This window comes from Anopheles aquasalis, chromosome 3, assembly GCF_943734665.1.
Source record: "Anopheles aquasalis chromosome 3, idAnoAquaMG_Q_19, whole genome shotgun sequence".
Lineage (NCBI taxonomy): Eukaryota > Metazoa > Arthropoda > Insecta > Diptera > Culicidae > Anopheles > Anopheles aquasalis.
The window spans coordinates 27,214,913-27,239,949 of NC_064878.1; the positions used below are offsets into that span (position 1 = coordinate 27,214,913).

General features: G+C 46.0%; 1 protein-coding gene across 3 annotated transcripts in view; it reads left to right on the top strand.

The window, feature by feature from the left end:
- Positions 1-25,037, top strand: part of LOC126578342 (ecdysone receptor) — a 215,029-nt gene that overhangs the window by 63,930 nt on the left and 126,062 nt on the right. For all 3 annotated transcript variants that reach the window (XM_050240796.1, XM_050240795.1, XM_050240794.1), the window contains exon 3: positions 20,501-21,988. In XM_050240796.1, the coding sequence (XP_050096753.1) occupies positions 21,072-21,988 (917 nt within the window). In that variant the 5' untranslated portion in view covers positions 20,501-21,071. The remainder of the gene's footprint in view (positions 1-20,500; positions 21,989-25,037) is intronic.

The window sequence follows — 25,037 nt, forward strand, 5'->3', positions numbered from 1 at the left end:
TGGGAGAAGTGGCTGTCCAAGGCAGACGAACAAAAATCATGCAGTGAATTATGGCGGCTGATAGCCAAATGCAAGGGCACAAAACAGAACAACGTTAACATCAATATAATACATAACAACGTAGAAAGCGCCAAAAGGTTCATGAAGGACAACTTCCCTGGGAGAAAAACGGATCATATAACAACAATAAGATCATCCGACAACTCCGAAGAGCTCATTAACCTGGAAAAATGGAAGAACATAATAGCAAGAAAAAAGAACACTGCTCCGGGAACAGATGGGGTAACTTACAACATGCTTAGAATGCTAAAAGATAATATTGCCAAATGCGTGATCAGTGACATTAACGAGAGATGGAGAATAGGGAAGATTGGTAAAGGGCTAAAAACGATAAAAATAGTAGCCATAGGTAAACCAGGAAAAGACCCGATGGTAACGGATAATTACAGACCGATAGCGTTGCTGCCCACCATCACAAAAATAGCCAACTCAGCCGTGCTTCAAACACTAATCAGTGTCTCTAACAAACACCACCTTGTACCATCGACATCTTTTGGTTTCAGAAAGAAGAGATCTATACACACGGCAACCAACCTCCTGGTAAATGAAATATTCAAGAACAACAGAGAAAGAAACGTTACAGCAACCATATTTGTCGACATCAAAAGTGCATATAACAGTGTAAACACCAACAAGTTAGTTAGAATACTACAGGCTGGTATGGTGCCGGATAACGTAGTCAGGTGGATTGGAGACTTTCTGTCGAATAGAAAGTTGGAAATTCTAGCCGGAAAAGAAAGAGTTACCAGAGTAGTATCACAAGGGCTCCCGCAAGGAGACGTCTTATCTCCAACATTATTCAACTTGTACACTGCAGAATTTCACAAAATCAACTCCGGAGGTAAACTCAGTTTGATCCAGTATGCGGACGACTTCGTGATAATCGTTACGGGGTCATCGCGGGAAATCCAGAATGAGCTCCAACACAAACTGGACATATTCGCGAATACAGCCAAGGCCCTAGATCTCGAGATAAACACCGAAAAAACTAAGATAATGACTTTCCCAAAGGACGTAAACCTCACCATAAGAGCAAACGATCGTCTGATCGAGAGGGTAAAGGAATATAAGTTCCTAGGAACTACAATTGATCAAGGTCTAAAATTTCATAAGCACACTCTGGGCGGAATACAAAAAGCACAAAAAAACCTGAACATCATTAAAATGATCTGCAATAGAAATAATCACGTGTGCCCCTCAAAGGCTATGCAGGTTCATAAGGCAATCATTAGAGGTCCTATGGAATTCGGAGCAACTTTAAAAGCGAACGGAAATAAAAACATCCTAAATAAAATAGACACCATCATACATCAATCGCTCCGAAAAATAACGGGATGTACTAGGACCACGCCAATCAACACCCTCATGGCGTTGGCGGCCGAGGTCCCATCACGAATAAGAAGGAAGTACCTGATTGCGAAAGAGACAGTTAAAACCATTGCTTATTCCGTCAACAACAGGATTCAGCTAAATGGGATAACAATAACAAATACAAACAGAAGACTCTCGGCACAGGAACAGACGGCAATAGAGATGGGAGCCATCATGAGAAGGATCCCCATAATGAGCATAAATGAACACATACGAAGCGACATCGAGATTCTCACAGAAATACCTGGGCTAGTGGGTAGAAAAAAGGATACGATCCCACTAGTGGCGAAGCAGACAGTCTGTGATCATATAAGAAAGGCAGCTAAAGACCGACCACAGATCTATACGGATGGCAGCGTGACTGACACTGCATGCGGTATAGGCTTTGTCATACAGCAAGCAGGGGTGGCAAGTAAACGGGCATACAAACTAACCAGATGCGTAGCAATCAGCACAGCTGAGCTCACAGCAATCGACCAGGCGCTCCAACTAGCGGTTACAAAAAACATTCGGCTACCAATCATATTCACCGATAGCAAAGCGGCATGTGAAATTCTGAAAAAGGCGCTAGAAAGCGAATATATCGATGAAACAACCAACAGAATACTCAACAACTGCAAGGACACCGGAGCTGCTATACATTGGATACCCAGTCATGTGGGTATTCCTGGAAACGAAGAAGCGGATACACTAGCTAAAGAAGGAACAAGGTGCAACAGAATCATCAATAACAAGGATAGCTTTAAGGACATCATTATGGAGTTAAAAAACCTTATGACGGAAGAGGCGAATCTGTGGTACGCCGACTACAGCATAGAGAAGGGAAGAACACTCTTCAAAGTACAAGAAGAGATCACACCAAAAATTTGGCACCAAAAGACCACCCTTAAAGCTAAAGATATCAGGATCATCAACAGGTTAATCTCCGGACATGATTACAGCAAATACTGGCTGGCAAAAATGAAGATAGTTAACAGCGAAAACTGTGAGACCTGCGATGCGCCCGAGACAGGTAGACACAAGACTTTCCACTGTGTGAGATACGGAGAGGAGAGACGCAAACACAATATCACCGAGGAAAAATTTGAAAGAAGCTGGAAAGAAAAGAAGATAGCGTACCTTAAATCTGTAGCCAAGTTCGTAACCGAAAACAAAATCAGCCTATAACCGAAATTATGTCCTAACTGATTTGAGCGACTTACCAAACAACATTCAACCACCGAGACGGCCCGGTATAAGGTTCGGGCTCTATCGCCGACTTCCGGAAAGAAAAGTCCGGTAAGCGCAACAATCAACCGGTAGGTCGCTCAAGTCTTGGGACGGACAACATAAACAGATCAGAAGATGACAGAAATGACAGCATGAAAGACAACAAAAGAAAAGGAAGAAGTCAAAGATAAACAACCGAAAAACCCGTTCCTCAACGAAGAAAACAACAATAGAACACCCAAATACAGCAGAGAGTAACAAAGAAAATTGGGACATGTGGCCACAGTAGCCGTTCCTCTAAAAATAGCAGAGGTCTATATCTCCAGGATAGCTTGCGAAGGCCCAGGAAGCTGGATTCAAGAGCCTTACTGGAGTAAATCCTCAACGAAGGTGAAGAAGAAGAAGAAGAAGAGCACATTCCGAGTATTATATATTTTTTCACTCGAAATTCGTGCCACACATCGGAATACTCAATGATGAAGCGTGCGCGGTTCCATTTGCAGGGTTATGCAATGGATATTTTCGTTCTACCAACACACAGACACGGCCAGTACGATCACTGGACCGGGGAGTGCACGGAGCGCAAAAGTGTTGTGTTTGCATTGCGCGCTTAACGACTCCAATGTTTGATCAGCGTTAGAGCACAACACGCGTGGTTTGCTGCTCGAGAGAGAGAGGAATTATAAACGCATTTCAGGCCACCGTGTTTCACGGCTTGCTGCTGCGTCATTTGTGGCGCGAATGACTTAAGATCACGCTCCTGCACCCGCTTGAGGTCGCTTCGTACATCTCAGGCTGTATTTCATGCACAGAATCATTAAAAAAAAATGCGCAAAAAAAAAACGTAAAATTAAATTAAGCAAAGAGTTGTTTCTCGCGCGATTCGAGGGACCATGGTGCGACCCGTGAATTGCCCGACATGTGATGCAACAGCAATGTACCGTTGTAAAATGATCCCATCGCTCATTTGACAATGGATTTGCTATTAATGCCTCGGAAAGAATAGGGGGGAAAAACAGCGAAAAAAAACATTCGTCGAAAACCAAAAGCCCCCCCCCCCCCCTAACCTCCCTTGCATGCATAAACAGCTGCAGCAGCGCCAAACGAAGATGCAGGCACATATGGCCTTCTGGCGGTTATTGTCGCCACACCACACAACATGTGTCAACGGCACATCCTGGCACATCGGCTGTTTCTGCATTCAGTCCCGTCAGGCTGTTTTGTTTTATTGACCAGCATCAGCATCAGCACCACCACCACCACCCTTTGCATCGCCTGCGCCTGGTGAAAGGAAGAGGAACGTCTCGAAGAAACCAAACATAAAACAAAACGAAAAAGTGCAACCGAGATATACAATCCGGTTGGCGGTGATGGTGGTGTGCGTTGACCGACCGAGATCGCGCGCGCACCGATCACCGGAGGGTGAAGGCCACCCCGAAAACAGCGAAATGCATCATCACCGACGACGGCGACGACGGTCGGACGGGCGTTCGTTCGCTCGCGATAACTAAGCTCAAGAGCGTTTCTGTGTGTGCTCTGTGTCTGTGTGGCGTCTGTGTTTGCTGCAGGCACAGTTGTTGTTGTTGTTGTTGTTTTTTTTTTTGTAGCAAATCTTCTTGTCCTTCTTTCCCGTTTGTTCGTTTGCTGCACATTTTTACATTTCCGCTGAAATGGTGTTGCGGCGCGCAGAGAGGTCGTTGTCTTCGCCACCAAGGATCATCGTGTGCTCTGCGCGCAATGAGATGAGCTGAGCTGATTGCTGGGAGATGCGCCCGCAGGCCCAGGTCGCGGTCAAGCTAAGCCGGTCGCCACAGCCACAGCTAGAAACATCGTTCCCGTTTTCGTTTCGTTTGCGCGATGCGATGCGATGCGCGATCTCTTCACGCGATGGCGTCATAGAGAGGGAAGGGGGGAGGCCAGAAAGAGCAACAGAGATAGAGAGTGGGCCAGATCTAAAAAGGGAGCAACCAGAAAACAAATGATAATGCACCAACCGACGGACCGACGCGCGAGTGCCCCATTGCACAACGCACTGCGTTTCGTTTCCCCGGGGGTTTTTTTTTGTTTTAATTGATGTGTGTTGCCGGTTGATCTGGTGTCACGGAATTGTCTTATTTCCGCTCGATCCATCTTCGTTTGAATTGCTTCCTTTTTTCTTTCGTTTCGTTTTCAACCCGGCCTGCTCTTTGAGATTATGTGGCCGTGCGTTGCAGAATATTTAAAGCAACAAAAAAGAAAACGAAGGTGACGCAAAATCACTGCACTGCGAAGTGGTGAGGGGCATTCTTTCTTACCAGCGGCGTATCGGTTTTTATTTTTAATAATTCGAAAATTAATGTCTCACCGGTGGCAGGTGGTGGTGGTGTTTCCTGTTTACGCGCCAAAGGAACACTCGTGATGACGCGATCCGAGATCCGAAGGTGTCCGATCGTGGATTTTTTGGGTTTTTTTGTTGTTGTTGCAACACTTCAACAATCGAAACTGCTAAGCCATTCCCGTTCAATCATCATCCATCTTCTGCAAAGGTTAATCTTTTTTCCAGCACGTTGTGTGGTACTTTTTTTGGGAGGGAGAAGAGACACTTATTCATTGACCATTAGCGAGGAAGCGAAGCAGACGGCTACATCAGGGGCAGCTTCATAAATTGCCGCGATTCTTGACCGTTTCTGGCCAGCAGGCTTGGGCTGGTAACACGGCATCGCCATGCGCAATCAGGGAAAGTGATACAAATGGCCATAACGCTAATGAAAATGGTTCTCTCTCTCTCTCAATCACTCTTGCCTCTTGTCTGGTGTTCTGTCTATCGCTTTTTTTTGGGGGGTTTTCGGTCAGCGACGATTGTATTTGGAGCTTGAATTGTGCATTCTGCAAACAATGTTAACCGAACAAACATTTTATGATACATTCCCCCAAGGATCAATTAAACATAAAAAGTAAAAGCACCAGAAAGGACAATAAAACAAATCAAATATTCGGTATGCGCACACAACAGCTACACCTTCTGTTGCATTATTGTGGCCATCGTGCAACACTGCACTTTGACGCAGAGTGCCGCCTGTCGGTCCTCGTGGTGGTGCATCTGCTGCCCGCCCGCCACGGAGGGGGGAACGGTTTCCGATGCGCTGCTGCTGCGAAATCGTCGTGTCATAAACCATTCGCGATGAAAATGACCTTGCCCCGTCATTGATTGCAGTTTATTGTTATTTGGCCCGTTTTGTTTGCACCTTTTTTTTGCTGTTGTTGTTGTTGCACACATTTTTATGCTGCATTCCCCCCCCCCCCCAATCCTTGGTTCGGGGTGTTTTTTTTGCGTTTTCTTTTCTTTTTGAATAATTTACGTTCCGTCTGGCGTCCTGGTATCGTCGCCGGTGTCCGCTAGTCATGCAGTGGCCTCTTTTTCGTGTCGTCAAGAGACACTTTTTTGGGACGGCATGGAGGCGCGTTCCTGATGCGCTCATGTTGCCAATGCAACACTGGTGGTGTTAGCGATCGATTGCAGCGTGTCTGTGATTTTTGCCGCCGGTCGCACAATGTGCAACGATAATGGAAAGCTTCTAAACGGATCTCGGTGCATCCGGACGAGCGTGACGCAACTTGCGGCTGCCGGTTCTAGGGTCGGTTTCGTTCTGACCTATTTTGTGTTATCGATTTGTTCAGTTCAGATTTGAGTTCTCTTCGATCAAAAGTCTACAAATTGGTCTTATTAATGTCGTATTAAAGGCACACACTTGGTCTTGGTTCATAGCTTCTTCCATACGTCTTTAATGCAACCACGAGGCGAAGGTGAATGGCAACCGAGCGAGCCCGCGTGGCAATGCTACAAAGTATTCTGTCACTTTTAATTTATCTTCCACAACAACCCAGTGACGGGGCGAGCACCGTACGCCCAGAAACACAGAGACGGTTGCTCAAACACACGCGCACACACTTGGCCCACCGCAAACATGTGCAAGGAAAGGAAAGTGCAACGATAGGCCGGCCCCGGCAGACCCCGGGCGTTCTCGACCGCACCGGCCCTGCAGTCGGCGAGAGTGGCTTTGGATGGAAAGAACCAAGGGCCTACCTCAACGCCCCAGTACAGTTTGCTGTGGTGGCCCGGCCTCCTGGCACTCTGGGTCACTTCTTGTCTCGTCGTTGCATTGCCACCGCAGTCGGTTTCACCGTCGCTGGTGCCGCTGGATGCACCTCGTTGCACTTCATTGCCGTGGTCGCTGCTGCTGCTGCTGCTGCTGCTGGTGTTGTTGTGAGCATGCGGGCAGAAGGAAGGAAGGAGGAAGAACTCGGATGGTGTGTGCCAGTTGGTGGTGGACCACGAGACACTTGATCTCCACCGCCCGGGCTGTCATCAGGTTATCAGGTCGGTTGGTTATGGTAATAAATCGTTTCTAGATTAATTTGTAACAGTTTTGACTGCCGAGCCCTCGGTCTCGGGAGGAGGCGCGAAACACGAGAAGCGGATTGTGTATCCTGCTGTTGGTTGCTTTCGTGAACTTCGAGTTCGTGCCCTTTGTTTTCTTCATTGGAGTTTCATTGATGGGTGGTGGTTTTGCATAAAAGGTTAGCAACATACAGTTGTGTTCAAAATAATAGCAGTGGGTGGTTCAAAAGCTAAAAAGTAACATAAAATGATAATTCATGCATCGATTCGAAATCTGTTTGTTGTCTATACAAAAAGGAACAAAAAATAAACAATAATGCATAGTTTACTTCTTAAAATCAGCTCATTACTAAGGGCAATTTTAAAATAACTAAAAAAGTAGCTGTTAAAAAAAAATAGCAGTGTTTCACCATTCCTAGTATTTTCACTCGAGAATATCAAATTTGGAAAGAAAAAAAGGTTCTGTGGTACTGGTATTGTTTTTTCCACTTTAATACTTTGTAGAATAGCCTTTATTCTTGATTACAGAGGCGCATCGCTTAGGCATAGAGCTCCCAAGTCTTTGACATCGAGAGACAGTCGATTCGTCAACAAGGGTACTTTACGGGGACTTCGTGCGTACAGATTAGCTTCTATTAATCGTCCCCTGACTGTTACTGCGTTCGCAGACAAGTCCAATGCATCTCTAATCCTGTTGGAAGTGATTGTTGGATCTCTCCTCGATATGTTCACTATCTTTCGGCCAGTCTTCTGAGACGTGCATCGCTTCCGGCACTAGTTTTTGCCTCCGCTTTCCATTTTAAATCATTGCTGATCATTTTGACAAAGCACCCCAGTAGTTCTTGAAAAGTCTTGCCTTTCGTCAATTTTTTGCTTTTTTGCTTATTAACCGACTGATGGAAAAGCAAAACATGCAAAGATTTTTTTTAAAACACAAAATAACAATGAAAACAGCTTAGAACCGCTCACCACTGTCTATTATTTTGAACAGTGAAAAACAGACGTTGCAGCAATTTTTCGCAAAAATTTCAGCAAATTATGATATTGTTGGTGCAAGTAGTATGTCTATCTTATCAAGGATCTCTCCACTACACACCCACATGATAGATTGATAAAATAGACAACGCATACTTGAATAATGATCATTTCTTTACTGGGTGGTTCGGCACTGCTATTATTTTGAATACAACTGTATTTGCGATTCATGAAACACAACTTATGTAAAGATGTTGAGTAATGGAGACTTGGACAAGAATGTAGTTAAGAACCATCATCGAAAGTGAAGTAGTGGAAAGTGTTTCGATTTAAAAAAAAACACCCATGTGCGCCGAAACGTTTGCATCGTTTCGCTTCAGTCCGGAAACGAAGGTCTTATCGCTTCCGACCTCTAATCGTTGCATCTCGCCGCCAGTGTACGTGGCGCGCTTTCTTCGGTTCGGTGCAGCGCAAATCTCGCAAAGTCAACAGTTTTATCTTTTCGTGCATAAATAATTCATTCCATTCCCGACCTTCCCGATCCGCAGACTTTGGTGACTTTTGGCAACGTGCAACGTCGAGTACTTGCCAAAGAATCGCTGGACTGGTTTTTGGCCATTTTTTTGCATAAGTTGGATGATGCAAAACGAGAAACCCCCGTCAGCAGCCAGGCTTGGACAGCCAGGCCCTCTACAGACAGACCCTTCTTTCGCCCTCTGTTTGTTCTGCCCGTTCCGTATGGCTTCAAAGCCGAGCTCAACGGCAACCTTACGCGCATCCGGCCACGATTCGCATTCATCTGCGATATGGTGTCGCTGGTGCGAAAGGATGTTTGCTCGGCAGACCGACAAGCTCGATTCACATTTGCGTTCCGGTTCGGTTTCGTACCGTTCGAAATCGTTTATAAAAGTATTTTTTTAAAAAGCGTCTGTAAAAGGTAACACATGACTCGAAAGTAACGAGTTGTTCCCTGGTTTTCGGTCTCAGAATTGCTACTTTTTCAATGAATTAGTTAGGTTAGTTTCAATTAATGGAAATCAATTTATTTTATTAGGAAAAGTAGAGGAGCGGGTGAACACATGGATCAACGTCAAACAGAACATTAATTAATTGATGGTTTTAAGAAATGCCTTTCATCATAATAAACCCACAATTTTTAGGAACGAAATGTTCCCGTTCGCCCTCTCCGTATTCAACCTTTGCCAGAACAGCCAAACCTTTTCATCAGGACAGTTATCCTTATGTTTAGAGCCCCAGAGCCATCATCAAAAATGGGAACCATTTCGATGCAAGCAATTAGAGCTTCAGCATCACGTGTGTTCGCTATTGAAGTATTTCAATTTCCAGAACATCAACATCCGTAGATGTGCAATTCAATTAGGAAATAAACTTTATTGATCTGTGCAGACAGACATCGTTTTGTATTGGTGGTTTTTGGTCTGGAGTCGTTCCATAAATTATGGTTTGGTCTCATGTTTAAAACATGTGTTTATGCTCTTGAGTGATCGTAATTAAAATAAAAATTGGAAATGAAATGAAATTATTGCAATAAGTATTTTTATGCTTTATGTATTCTCTATTTTGATTTTAAACGCCATAGTATGGAACATCGCCTTTTAAAGATGCTTGCTTCTAAATCACCAATCTCTCAGGTGCAACGACCCCATTCCATCTCACCACAATATCTAATACCCCTTTCTCACCGTTGTCTTCATGTCAGCTATCCCCGGCTTTGCAGAAGACTGACAGTTTCGTCGATTATTCGTAAAAACTTTACCACTTCCTCTGCAAACTTTGAGCCACAGATTCAGGAACAGGCTGTGCGGTATCGAACAGTTTCTACAAAAGCTTCCGCCTAAAGAGCGAGTGAAGTCGAACCAGAGCATGGTGATGGTGGTGGGCACAAAACTCGGCATGCTCGGCTCTCAATTCATGATCATCACCGCTGGGGAGCAGTTCTATGACCTTTTTGTGTTGCCAATGTTGTTTGACACTTTTCCACGGTTGATTTACGGCTCTGTTTATGTTTGCTGAACCGTGCGCCGGGCATAAGTTTGTGATTCCTTTTGAACCGGAAAACCGCTACTCCGGAAGGAGTTCTACTAGGACTGCCAGGATGCTGGTCGAACAGATGGGGAATGGGGGGAAAATATGGTTTTACCTCACTTCACTGTCAAGGAACACTGTTCAATACATGTCGCCATTTAATGCAACATCATTGTTCATTTTTCTATTTAAATTTCAGTTTCCAAACTTTCAAAAAGGATCAAAACTTTTCAATTTTTCATCTTCCTGCCTCTGGCGTTAATGGTGAAACTGATTCTGGTGATGATATAGCCATTCTAGAATGAAAAGAAAGGGAGAAATCCATTAAGCTATTGACAAAACGTGGCACATTACCCGTGGATAGCGTTCCATTTATCCTTTCAAAACGACACCCGGTAATCTGAAGGGTAATCTTTGTTGAGGACCGTGGACGAACCTCGGGTTCTCGTGTTTGAAATGAATGATTAAGCGATCTGTACTCCGCTGGAGGACCCGCAAGACAAAGCACTTTCCTTCTTACTGTTCCTCTTTTACCCAAAAAGTTCACTCACCTCACCATTAAACAGGGACGCTTTAGCTTTAGTTGACACCAAAAATACAAAAACTAAAACGAAGCACAAAAATGAGGACGCAAACCGGCTGGTCAAATGGGCCCGGTCTACAACAAACCCCCCGGCGGTGGTCGGTGGTGGACGACGAATGGCTTCGTTAGAATCGTTACAAGACCCCCAAAACCACACTCACCCTTTCCATTTTGGAGATGCCCCGAAACCGGTCCAGTGTAGGGTTAGTTATCCTCCAGTTTTTTTTTAGAGCAACCAGGCTTTCCATGGCTGTGGCCTGAATGTGACGCGACTAGGATCCTGGCCACCAGTCACCAGACGGATCCCAGACGAATCCCAATGGTGGTCTTCCTTCTCGGGTGTGGTGGTGGTACCGTAATTTAATCGAACATCGTTCTACCAACGAACCCACCCAGCTCAGTGTATGTGTGCCACGCAGGACGTTGAATGACGTAGCAGCAGACCAAAGGGCTTGTTTTTTTTTTGCTTTTCGACTGACCACCGTCCCTTCTTACTTTATTTCCCTTTTATATATTTTTTTCTTTTCCCCTACACGCGGACGACTTAATCCCTCTCACCCTTTTCCTGCTCTGTTGTTCCACTTTGTTCTCCGACACCGTAACCACCGTGGGAATGTGCCCGGCCAGTCTAGCACCCGAATGATCGACACACCGATTACCGGATAGCAGAAGCAGGCCAAACATAATTTAATATGAAAAGTAAAACTCCACGTCGTCACCAACGATCGGTGGGAGGGGGTTTTTCAACCCCCCAAAAACGAAAGTAAAGCCTCCCGCACCGGGGGGTTGAATGGAGGCGCCCAGTAGCTCACGTTTTGGAAGACGTTTTTTTTTTGCTTTCCGTTCCGTTGCTTCCCACGCACAGCACAGCAGGTGTACCATCCTCACGGATGTTTTATTATAATGTCAAGTCACGGCCTGGAAGCTGCTATCACTTGCGAGAACTTTTGAAAGAGAAAAGTATAATATTGAAATTAAAGGAAAAGCTCAGGACAGGAAGTGAGGAATGGGATATTAGAAAGTTCTTTTTTTAGATTGTAATCTTCGTTTCTAGATGAATATAATATTGATTAAGTTACTCTATTTTTGAAAGCCTGGACAGCGAATGAGGTAAAGTTCCGTAAAATTATTTGCAGCATTCCGTTGCGATAAGCCTAATCCAATAGAATCGAAATCCTTTTGCGGTGGACAACGGTGACTGTTATGTGCAGAACGAATTGTGTTTTTGCGAGGATTAAGTATCCAACCAGACAGTGGTTAAAATGCGATGGAATATTAACCGCAGATATTTACTTATCTAAGAGCTACCACTTACTCTCTTACTTCTTCTTATATCTTTAGATTTAGCTGAGTATTCTGTTCTTTTTGGTGCGCAAAAGCCAGCCCAGTAAACCCAGCATTCTGCTGACCAAGTTCATCATCCTCTGGCACCTCCAACCCGCTTGTTTGCTGGCTAATTAAAGCCAGACACTTGAGATGCGCTCGATTTTGGGCGTAGCACTAGTAGTAGTAGTAGTAGAAGAAGCTACAACCACCTTTACCTACAGAGTATCACCATCCCACGCGAGGGCACGCAATAAATAGCAATCGAGCATACTCGAATCGAGAGCCACAAAAGCTCCAAAAGGTGCCGCACGTCTGCAGCCCATCGGCGGAAAGGGCTTCACGAAGCTCGCATCCCCAAAAATAAGGATCGGCCCAATCCTTCGCCAAAAAGGGTCGCCGGCCGGCCGACGGAGAGAGGCGCATCAGCAAGAACGCAGCCCGCATCTAGCCTCGCGTCACCTCGCGCGTTGCGCATCTGTCTGGCGGTTATCGATCGGTTGTTTTGGGGACGGGGCTTTTGGTGGAGGGTTTTTCGTGCGAATTTTCCTTCGGCTGGCTCTCGGAAGAGGGGATTTTTCCTCCCAAGTCAACACAGACGACGATAACGATTAACGTAATCCTCGTAAGCGTAAGCTGCTGCTTCGTGGCGGTCCATGTTCTGTTGGAAATTAATTGAATGAATGAAGATGTTTTTTTTCTTCTTCTGTTTTTACGACATTCTTATGAAGTGGCCGCATGGCCGCACGCAGGGCGACGGGATCGGAATATTACACTTTCATTGGCTTGCGATGTTTACGGACCCACTTTAGGCGGCCAAGTGTTTGGGAGCAATTTTGTGTCCCTTAATTTCGCTGGAGTAATGTGGCCTTTATGGTGCCGCGGACGCAAAAGAGAGAATAAGTAGCAGCAGCAATCAAACTTCTCTTTATCTTTATCCAATAATGGTATCTCTGCTCGTGCGAAAGAAAAATGGGCATCATTTTCTTATCATCATCGGGTATGAAGAATGTGGTGTGCAGCTTTTTTCTTGCGGCTCCCTTCTTAGGCCTTCTCCATTCATCGATTTCTTCGACACGAATCGATGGATGCGTTACTTCGGACGCATTTGTTTGTTTGTTTTGGGGCTTTGGGTTTTCGTTCGAGGGGTAAGCTTTCTCTGTTCGCTCTGCTTAAAATGACATCATTCGGAGCGTGGAGCGAGGTGGCGCTTGTTGTGGGTGATAGCCGAGGTTTATCACTCGCCGGCGCAACCTACATCAAATCGAGACGTTGATTGATGATCGTTTTCCTCCCGAGGGTCGCGGGCAAGAGAGCGGCCAAGTGTTGTCTGGCAGTCGCCTCGCGTCACCCTCGCACGGTCCATGGGCAAGTCCTTTGGTGTTTTGCGAAGCTACAAAAAAAGTCGTCCATCCTAATGAGCTTTTTCTTTTCGTCCTTCGCCTTCTTGCTGCTAGTTTCTGCTAGTCAATGGTGCGTGCATGCGTGTTCGTGTGTTTGCTAACCACCCGCATCCCGGGCACCATCTTTTGAGATCCATCACCGCACCGACGAAGGACAAGATGGTGGAGCGTTTTGAATGGTGTGCCCCCCGAGGCCTCTATGGGTCTTTGCAAAAATTGTTGGATCACCAAGCTTGTATGTTTATTTGACAGCGAGCTAATATTGTGCGTAGCAGGAGGAGCTGTGAAGATGGGATCCACTCATCACCCGACGGCGACGACGACAATTACAAGGCGGAGAATGTCAACGAACCTTGGTATTTTGCTTCCGGTGGATGGGCGATGGGGAGGCGGTTTATGAAGAAAAACGATGACCCATTTTTGTAGCCACCGCGGGGTAGGTGGGTGTAGCGTAAGATTCATGCTAATAGCTAACATAATCCAACCAAGAGTCCTGCTTATCATCGGCATTTGTGTGGCAGTGTAAGCCGGTTGTTTTTGTGGGAACAGGTAAACACAGTGTGGCCATTGTGGTACCTCTCGCTCTCTCTCTCTCTATGCGTCAAGCTAAGGAAATGAAGAGAAATGATGAATCAACTGTCTTAATGTGGAATAATGTTTATTACACCCTGATAAAGGAACTGGTTGTTTTGGTTTCATGTCAAGTTGTAGGCAATTTAAGAGTTTCTTGTAGGTTCCAGGGCGCTATTCGCTTCTGTTTTGTATAAGAAGGTTCCAGATGTGTGGAACGGTTTAATTTATCTCTAAACTATTCTGGAATGGTTTGTTTCAGGTAGACAACTACCGCATGCATCGCAGCTTATTAATCGAAGGTTTTGAGACTACTAGCATTGAAATAATCTGCTTCTGTCTGCGTCATATTGTAAAATAGTGGCTCTAACCCGCTTAAAATCATAATTCCGACATAAACTCTCATTATTTTGCTGTTTTTGTAGCGACTTCAGCAGTTTGTTTCGTTTAAAAAACCCGTCGATTCAAATCGAGCTTGCGTGTTTGTCTCCTAGAGGGCGCTGCACGAGCTGTAAATTTTGACCGAGTTTTGATGTTGGCGCTTTGATCCCATTGTGCGTTTAATTTTACGCCCAGATGGCGCTAGTGTTTGAGCTTTTGGATAATGCGCGACTTGTTGGCCAAAAAACAAATGTGGAAAATCGAGATAATTTCCACAGTTTTTCCCCCAAAAAAGCTGTCCCTTTGAAGGGCAAAAGATACGGATTGATACATGGCGCGAAGCATTCGGACCAAGGATTCACTTTCAATATTCGCCAAGGACTCTAGAGAGAATCTGAAAGACGACCGTCAATTGATTCTTACTTCTTTCTTAAACACTCCTTTGATTCATCACCATTATGCTACGATTGTTCTGTAAAAGGCATTGAATCTCCATCTCTATCATCATATAGGATGCTATTTTTTGCAATCTGCTCATCGAATGTTTCTAGTTAAAGTCCGTCATTTACATTGGAGATCCCATTGGATACATCCTAGATTGTCGTTTGAATTCCTCAGCTGATCAGCATACAATGTCATCAGCTTCCAGGTCACCTCGGTTTGATCAAATGTTTCGTATCTTTTATATGCACCAAATTTCCAATTCCCTTGCTTCTATTTCATTTTTAATGCCTACATTCTCTCATCAGAACTTTGTTGAAATTTACAAACGTTCTAGAATATTCTATAAATATGATCAAAGCTGTGTTCCCTGTGTTTGTTATTTCTAATTTTTTTCAATGAAGTTATGCTGCCAGCTTATGTTTTTATGTTCTCAAACACTTGCCCCAAATACCATTCCATCGACAAATACACAAAAACAATCTTCAGAACAAAGAATCCTCTACGAACTGCTCAGCACCGCTGGTCAACAGCTACCGGGAACTGTTGCATAAAGTGCATCTTTAAACCCCCCGGCTGCTGCTGCTGCTGCAGTTAGCTGCATCGCATTGCAGCGAGAGTTGTCGAAATGGAAAGTCCTTCAAATAACCTTAACCCCGGGACCGGGACGACATTGGCAGCAGTTTTTTTTTTCGTTATTGCTGTTGCCGGGTTATGCGCACCTCGTTTGGCGGCCGGTTGTTATGGCAGAAATTACGTTGTAACTGCATCTTCCGTGCAACCGCTATGTAAACGTGCGGTCCCTCTCCCCGGGGGGGGGGTTTGGCGCGAGTTTCCCTGGTACTACACGGTAGCGGTTATGTTACGGACCAAGAACATAACATTCTACCATTTAGCGGGCACCACCTACACCGACAAAACGGGAGGCCGGTTCGGTCAGGTGGCTGGGTGTACGGCACGAAACCATGACCTATGACCCCGAATTTCTGTGTAGCCCCGGTTTGTGAGACCGTTCTGCGCAAGCTCATCGCAGGCAGACGGCCCCGAGCTCATTGCCATCCGGCCATCCCAGCCCAGACCAGCCGAGCCAGCTAGACAGCCGGCCAGACGGCTGATGATGAGATCAGATAGTAATCCCCTGGAACCCATTTCATGGGAACTCCCGAGAAGGATAAGCTCCAGCGGACCCATAGGACCCATTGTAGAGGATACTCAGCCCTATATACAACTGTTTCATAATACACGAGGAATGTCCTGAAGGTGGTGGCCATTTCACACCACCTCACACGGAACTCAGACGAAGGTTGCAGCTCTATATGTGCGAAGCGTTTGCGAAAACCAACACCACCATGGGACGGGTGCTACCGGTGCGGCCATACGGCGCTATGTACCAGACACGGCTGTCCCGGAACGGCGGAGTCGAGTCGTTGTACGCAGTTCTCCTTGAGCTTGACTTTCCTGTCTGTCGCTGGCCGCCCGGATCCAGAGGTGCCACTATCGATGTTCCCTAGCACGCTATCCCCAAGTGGGGGAAGTTATGGTAACAGCCGAAGGGAATCCTTTTCCTGCTGCTCGTTCGTGCTGCAAATTGTGTTGCATAGTTTGCAGGCGCGTGCCTTCGACAAATGGGATTGCATGAGGCTTTTGTATTGTTATTTAAGCGTGCCTGCAGCAACATTCGCAGCATTGTTTGGCGAATGGTACGCTGTGCAAGTATTGTCGCATGTATTTCAAGAAAAAAGAACGAAATAATTCGCATTGCAAGCCAGGAGAGCTCGAGGGATGGCGGATAAGTTCACTTTTGCACCATCCAGTTCTGATGGCCGTGCTAAAGTATAGACATTCTATACGAGCACCTCGCACAAATACCACCTGAAGTATTAAATACTCGACTTCCACTTGTGAAATATCTCGTGTAATTCAAGGCGTTTTGGCGGTGTGTATATTGTGGTAGGACAGGACTAAACCCCAGACAGTATGAGTTAGTCGGAAAGATAAAAAAAAAAACAAGATCGTACCTCATGTACGTACATAACACGTACGGAGAGACACACGAAACAGGGGACGGAAAAACAGTGAGGTAGGTCGATGAAAACCGTGCCTCGATCCGCTGCCTTGGTTCGTTTTCCTTTTTCCTTATCGCACGTACTGCTGCTGCTGCTGGTGATTCTCGATGTTTCCTGGGAGGGCAAAAGGGAGAGCACCCTCCAACCCTCCGGGCTATGTGTTCAAAGTACTGCATTGACCTAAATTCTTATGTATCCTTGCCTTGGGGCACTGTCTCGAAGAAAATGGGCGGGGGTGAGTCGTCTCGAGCCACCAAAGGCTTTGCCTGGAACGAGGATTCAGCAGCCTGGGAATTGCTCCACCAGCGGAAGCCACCACCGCCACCGGGATCCGTAGTTGAAAGGTCGATTTCGAGTAGAAGCGACGAGGAGCAGAACGAGGGTGTGTTGTTCCGGCGCCACGGTTCTGTGCGCCCCCCGGGGGCGAGGGGAGCACTGAAGATACTCTCTCGCCTGATACATTTTTCATGATTCCCATTAGGATCCGTTTGAAGGATCCGGTTCTGTTTGTCCAACCTAGCTGCTGGCTGCGGACTCTTTTTTTTTGCCGATTACGTACGTGCTGGAGGAAAGGGAAATTATTTTGTTCGTTTTTCGTCGCTAGAAACAGATACAGCACTGCCTTGGACACTTCTTTACTGGAGACGAGCCCGTTGGTGTATGAGATGCTTACATCAGTTCGAAAAGATGAATTTCGCTTTCCGTTCCGTGCTTGCAGCCGGTTTACCGCTCATACCACGGACGGTTGGTTGAAGTTTTGTGAAAAGTGTTTTACTTTCTTTTCATTCCACTCTCCTAGCCGGTGGCATTTGCGCAGCGGTGGAATGCAATGAATTTTGAATTTCAATTCTTCATGCCATGACGTGGCGAATCGAAATACCTTTCTTGCATGAAATGAATAGTGTTGGTACTTTCCTGTGGTAAGATTAATCGGAAACAGGTGTTTCCGAAGGATGATATTTGTTTTTAATTAAGATTTGAACCGATTTTTGCTGTAGCGTGGCTTGTAGCTCCTTCATAATCCCTTTCTAGATTGGTGGTGCTTTGTATCAATGACAGATATCGGTAATATATCGGTAGTACGTATGTTAGTGGCAAATATTTTACAGATAACCGCCATATAACAACTCCCTCTTCCTAGTCAACAACGCAACATATTAGCGAGCATCACGTGCCCGCGCCTCATTGGCACGGAAAGTGAAATTTGAAATGGTCTGGTGCAAAATTATGTTTCGCCCTTTTCTGTGGTGCAAGGTTTTCGCTTTCTTTCTTCCAATCCTTCGCTTTGATGTAATTATCACTGGACCGATCGATCGAGGGCTTATTGCACATCCAGCGATGCATCCATCCATCCATCCGTCCATTGATGCCGTGCACTTTCATCTAGATGCTATTTTCGGATGCTTATTTTGCTATTTATATTTCACTTGACTCTTCTCGCTACTCGTAACGACTTCAAACGACTGGATTGATAAAGTATAAACCTCCGTAATGCGTAATGATTTGTACAAAATAGTTACCCAAAGACACCACCACTACTATCGCACATCAGGTCACGTCAGTGAGAGAGCATCCAAGCTCATAAACACAGCAGCGACGGTTCTGGAAAGGGAAAACGTCACCTTTTTAATGGCGCAAATGTTTGCTTTCCGCCATGGCCACCGGCAAAGCACCTGCCAGCATTGAAAGGACTCTAGCTTTTCTCGATTATAAAAATGATATCCACGAGAGAGCGACGAAACCGCGCGCATCGACTTGCGACACGGTGGCGACAAGTTACAGAAAAGCATCGAACAAAGGACACACCATCAGCCATCAGCCAGCATCCTGATGTGTCCATCCTTGAGAAACCTGCAGCTTGCCTTGGGGCCGAAGCGTTTGGAAGGACGAACGAGGTAATGAATGAAAGCGAATTGACATACAGGGGCCCGGGCTCGGTGCTCAGGGGTTTTATTCCTTCATGGTTTTTCCTCGTACCCTGACCCACCAGCGTTTTCCGAGTGCTTCAAGTCTGCTCGCTGGTTAGATATGTTTTCGGGCGGGTTGAAGTGTCTTATGTACACGAAAACCGCCACCAATGCTGGGGCAAGTTTAATGGCCTCCACTCCCCTCTGAGGTAGGAGGACGGTAGGATGTCACGCGAGGAGATCCATTTTCCACATTCAGTGTCATCGTCATCAACGCTCCTCGCCACATCTCGCAACCACTCACAGGCGACTCACTCACACCAGAAGCACAGGGAAAATTCAACCGTACTTTCGATCGATTTTTCCCACCCATCCACCCAACCAACCCCCCTTTTTCCACCCAGTCGGTTCTCAACTCGGTCTGAATGTGAGTCCCGGCGTGCGAGAACCGGCCACAAAGTGGTATGTGTGGGAGCGTGCGATGATCTATTGATTCGCCGTCGGTCTCCTGTGCCAGCACCGGACCTACACCAACAATCGACGCTACCACAGCAGGACCAACACACCCACACCAGACAGACACCGCACCGGTCTTCCTATCCTTGCACTTGGCATTCGAGGGCGCCCGTTTTCCGCGCTTTTCCACTCGTCACGTTCTGCGGTGCTTTTTCTTCCCCCTTTGGCCATCGGTCTGTTTGTTTGTTGGCTAACGGTAGACGACGGGAGCTGGGCCCGGAGGGTTGGTGGGGTAGTTTACCATTCCTTTGTTCCTAAGCACACGATTCCACGCACCACTGCTGCTTCGGAGCGGATTGTCAATAAGCAGAGTTTTAGACGTTTTCCGTTTTTTTTTGTTTGTTTTTCTTTCACGATTCTAAAGAAGAAATTTTCCAACCCATTTTTCGTCATTTTCATCTCGCTTCAGCTTTTGCTCGCATGCACTTGCTGCCATCGATGGCGCATGAGGGTGGTTCGGTTTCGGTATGCCGGCCAGCCAGCCAGCCAGTGTCCTTTATGGTTTAGTTTGTGATTGTGCAATGGGTGGCAAAATGTCTTTTCAAGGGGGAAAAACTTTCCCCGCAGCATGATGGCCATCGGCCATGGATTTGCATAAATGGGGGAAAATGGGGAAGTTTTCTGTGATGGCGCCCAGTTTTATCGCCCAGGAAGCTTGCAGTTTAATGCAACTCTTGTTAGTAGCTGATAGGAGGAAGCAGGGAGTGAACGGGTTTCCACGCTTTTTTATGTTTATCTTACTTGAGATTAGTTGGGGCGCATGAGAGAATCCGCATGAGTTTTTTGGGACATTGTATTATTGTGATTGGGATTCATGCAGATTTTTAATGGAAACTTTTATAATGAAAATATTGTCCACTTTCAGTCGCTACGTTTGTTTGATGTTTAGAAGCGATCGGTTGCTGATTTTTATTTGTTTTGCTACTAATGGTCGTGCTGAAAATTGAATTTATCAAGTCTGTTATCTAACTCTGTGGGTTTCCTGACCAAACCATTACAGTTTTAACCAAACCTTTATAGCAATTAAAAATTTGGGATCTTTTTCAATAAATCCTCGCCTGATTGTAAAATATTGACGTCTTATCATTCGGTCTAACGTCTTAATCATTCGGTGGAATTCCTTCCTTGCATCGTCAAGTCTTTCGTAATTCCAGTAGCTTAAAATTAGTTTTAGTACAAATATATAAAATACTTGTTCTGCTACGCAAACCAATCATCCACGTCTGGCTACCTAAATCTAATCATCGTCCCATTCTTTCGTCTCATTGCAGATCCTTTCTCCTATTGGAACAACACGAATATCAGCACTTCCACCCGTTCTGCCATGCTGAATGCCACCAACGAAACGATGACTCGTGACGTGACAGCGAACCGTTCGATAACCAGCAGCCAGCACGGTCCTAAGCTAAGGTCCGGTTCTCTGCTAAGCCCGGTGCCACTACACGACACACCATAGAATCTGAAGCGAAAATCTGGCGTTAAACAGCAACACCTTGGCTGCAGCGAACCATGGCGAGTGAAGCTCGCGACAAATGTGCAATAGAGTGGCAGCATTAGCAATGTATCCCTATCGGCAGATGATATTATGTTTATCCGCGAACGTAAAGTAGAGTCATTGCGAACATTGCGAAAAGACTCCCGCAGGACCCGTCGAATCTCGCTAGTCGATAAGAATATTCGTTTTTAGTTTGCGTTTTGATGTAAGGTAGAATCTTCTCGGAGTGAATTTACGTGTGTCAGTGAACAGAACAGAACGATTCGTACGTCCGTGCGTGCATGCGTGTGTATTAGCACGCCGATTTTCCTCCTTCTCCTCTTTCCTCTTTGACTGTCCAGTTGGTCATGTACCGTGTTAATATTGTCAGCGCAAATCCGAGCGTGACCGCGAGCAGCAGCAGCAGCAGCAGTAGCAGTGGAAGTGGAAGTGGAAGTGGAAGCGGCATCACCGTCACTAGTAACCTCATCGTGCAGCAACCACGGACGGCACAGATCCTGGGCATTACTGGTGGGAACGTCAGCACGATCCTTGCCAGTGGTGGACAGCAGCCAGCGTCAGTGGTCGGTACTAGTCTGCCCATCGGAACGGTCGTGAGCATTCAGTCAGCTCAGCCGCAAGCGTCACATCAGCAGCAGCAACAGCAGCAGCAGCATCAGCTGCAGTTACCCCAATCAACCCAGGTCGTTCCGGCGACGATCATCGGACTGACGGCCGGTACGCTGAGCGCACTGAATGCGGCGAATGCGACACATCGCATTGCGGCGGGCCCGATCGGAAGCTGCACGATCGGTGGGCTAGCGAGTGGTGGGGCCACAATCACGCCCGTCACCGGTGGTACCGTTGCCACCTCCAGCCATCAGCTCCTGAAGGCGGCTGCAGCGGCGGCGGCCGCTGCCGGCAACAACAACAGCATCAGCATCCTCAAGATCGGTGATGACATCATGCTGAAAACCGTCAAGGTAGAACCTGTACCAAGTGATACCGGTGGCGGTGCTCCTGCTGTTGTTACTATCGGTGGTAGTGGTGGTGGTGTTTCTGCCGGAAGTACTACGATAATCCCGATGACCACCACGACTAGCACCAGCAATGCCGCCGCTGCCACCAGCGGAAGTAGTGGCCCGAGTGTGGCCACTACGGTGGCTAGCGCCACAGTTCCCACTGCCAACACTACCACCCTAACCGTGACGACTGTACTGCCGGCCGCTGGCAGTGCAGGCAACAACGGCCACATCGTGATCGGAAGCAAGCGAAAGCATGAAAGGTAAGAACGAACATGAGCATTAACATCATTAACGAATAGATATTTAAAATTGAAGGTTGGATCTCTGCCGGAAAATCCTAGCTGTAATACATGATCAACTAAGATTAATCATCGATTAAGAATCTGATCAAGGATTATGAAAAAATGTCCATTTCATTCAATAGCGATAAATAAAGCATGGAACAGTTAATATTTGGCCGCATAAAACAGGTCACATCTCAGGCTAGAAATAAGCTAGACACATGGTAAACGTATCATTTTGTAGGTATTTTATCTAGCTATCCAGTAAAAATAGCGATTAAATTATTGGGCCACGTTGCGTATGAATTTACGCACTTTTGGTTTTATGCGACACATCATTTTCTGCACACTAGTGGAAGAAGTCTCATTGGCCATTTTTTCACACCATTTGCACATTACAAATGGATTTTTAATCATTTTACATTGTTTATGTAGTCATTGGTAGATAATAGTCCACTATAATGGTATTGGACGATGCTGTGGGCAATTTGGTGGATTGAAGATTTTTGGTATGAAATCAATGCTGTTTTTTCGAAACCAATTTATGATCTCTGTACTGGAATGGCAGCTTGCTAAATCGGACCAAAATTTAACTGGACCTTTATGTGACTTAATAAAAGGTAGAATGATCGTTTCCAGACATTCTTCTTTCATGGTCATGGACAAACGGCCGTTCATGGACCCTCCCGTCATAAAACCACCCGTCGTTTTCAAACGACAACTGCAGATCACTTGCCAAATGAGTAATTTACGGGAAATTTCACCTGCCTAAATGAACTAAAACCTTACATTGTACTTCCTCTACGATTGCTAATTCATTGCATTGCAGTCAAATTTGTCTGCTGGTTTTTGCCAAATTGTAGTTTTACGTGGGTTTTTACTCCAATTAAATTGAGTTTTCACAGAGATTGTGCAGACTTTTTTTTCACTCTTCGTGTTTCATCGGCGATAACTTTTGAAGGAGGTATGGCTCGATTTTGACGAATTTTTTATCATTAAAAGAAAAGACTTACACCTTTAAAAAGACACCAACAGAGTAGCAAAGCGACCACTAGGAGCGCTACAGTGAGTAGAAGAATGCTGTTATGTGCCCCGTTATTGTTATTTTGCGCGTAATATCTATTTGTAACATTTTTGTATGCTATTCGAGTTCATGTAGCCAACTTGAGGCCGATGAACAACAACACAATAAACAACAATGTAAACAACAATGCGGCCAAATATTAAGTGTTCCAAGCTTTAGATATCCTTGTAGGAATAGTGCGCATCACATTCACCTACCAATAGACTTAATAAGCATTGTAAACTTATCTTTTAAGAATCAATTGAGCTGCTACTTTGAATTGGTTATTCGAACAATTGCTACACTTCCATTTTAAATATTTCTTTAAAAAGAATAACGTATCATTTGAATGATTTCATTCTGAAACCGTCCAAGACCAACAGTCTACAGCGGGGGAGCGCGAGTTCATTCGTTTACCCAAAACCTAATTAGTCATACATGCAAAATTAGTCCAAGGCTTCCAGGTTCTGTTGGGCGAGGACCGTCAATTAGACGTACATAACCACAGACAACACCACGGGGAGAGGGATAGGATCACAGACGGAGCGGAGAAAGCAGCAACCGTCACACCGTCTGGCTGGTTGGCTGGTCGGCGTCGCTTGTGACGGAAGGAACCGCCTATACAATCGCCGTTTGCTTGTTTGTCTGGTTGGTCTTGTGGTGTGACGTGTCTTTGCCAGACGCGCCCCGACGTTTTGACCTATTTTGGATGAATGTATGTACTCCATGCTCCCCCCACCTTGGTCTCCGGTAATCGGATCTCGTCGCATGTTCCGTCTGGTTCTTCTTCTCCCCTTCTTTTTGATGGTCTACCGAGTTGCACGAAAACGACACTTTGGCGAAAGGGGCAGAAGCTTTGTTGGATAGTTGAAAATCCAATTTGGACACTCGCATGCTCAATTAGCTCGAGAGCACACCTGGGCCATTGTATCGATCGATTTGGATCCTTGTATTTTTGGCAACAGCCTAAGAGGTTGGAATGATACTAGAATCCATGCTCACGACATGGTCTGAACCATTTCCTTTCTCCAAAGACAAAGGATATGCATCGGTGGCTTCTTATCATCAAAAGCCCCCAGACAGCGAGTGCACGACAGTTCTTTTTTTTTTTGTCTCATCGAGACACTGTCGGACTGATTACAAGCCCGATAAGGCTCTAGAGAGCAGCTTACCGATTATGACCTCGTTCGGAGCTTGTTCCCGGGTGTCATGGATCCAGTTCAAGGCCACCAGGGAAAGCCCCTGGCTCGACCACCCCGATAAGGACGATTTCAATTCAGTTCGCTGCGGATGACAAATATAAACGTTGAATCACAGCCCGGAAGAACCACTCGCCAGTCCTGATCGCCGCGATAATTGTTGATAGGACAACCGCGTCTGGACCGAACGAGCCGAACGATAAAAGAATGATGAGCCATTGCGGTCAGTACCGCGGGGAGGAGGGGGAGTGTCTGCGATGCGCCAACAAGAAATCGATCTAGACTGGAGCCAGACGGACCCTTGTCTGCCCTTGTTGTGCCCCGGGTTTCTAGCACACCGTCCGCACCGTCGTCCAGATCAAATAATGAATACAGCCGGAACCACTTGCATCCTCTGGGAGCTATCTGTTGGAGACTACCTTGGGCACGATGCGCCTCTTGTTGTTTGGTTCTCGTTTATGTTTACCCTCTCGAGTCAGGGGATCCAAAAAAAAAAACAAAATTGTCTGCCATCAACGTTTGACCGACGTCAGAGCGCCAAATGCTTTTCCCTGTTTTTTTTTGTGCTTCCTCTTCCCCTCCAGCAAATAAATGGAGATTCTGTCCATGGAGTTCAGGGCCTTTCGGACCGATCTGGGTCATACTGTGATGGGGCGCATCAGTGTGCACTCGTTATCCCAATTTTCCACGACTGATGATGAGGCTAAATTGCGCTTCCGAAGGTTTCGATGTAATGTTGGTGAGGGCAGTGGATCCGCCACGCCAC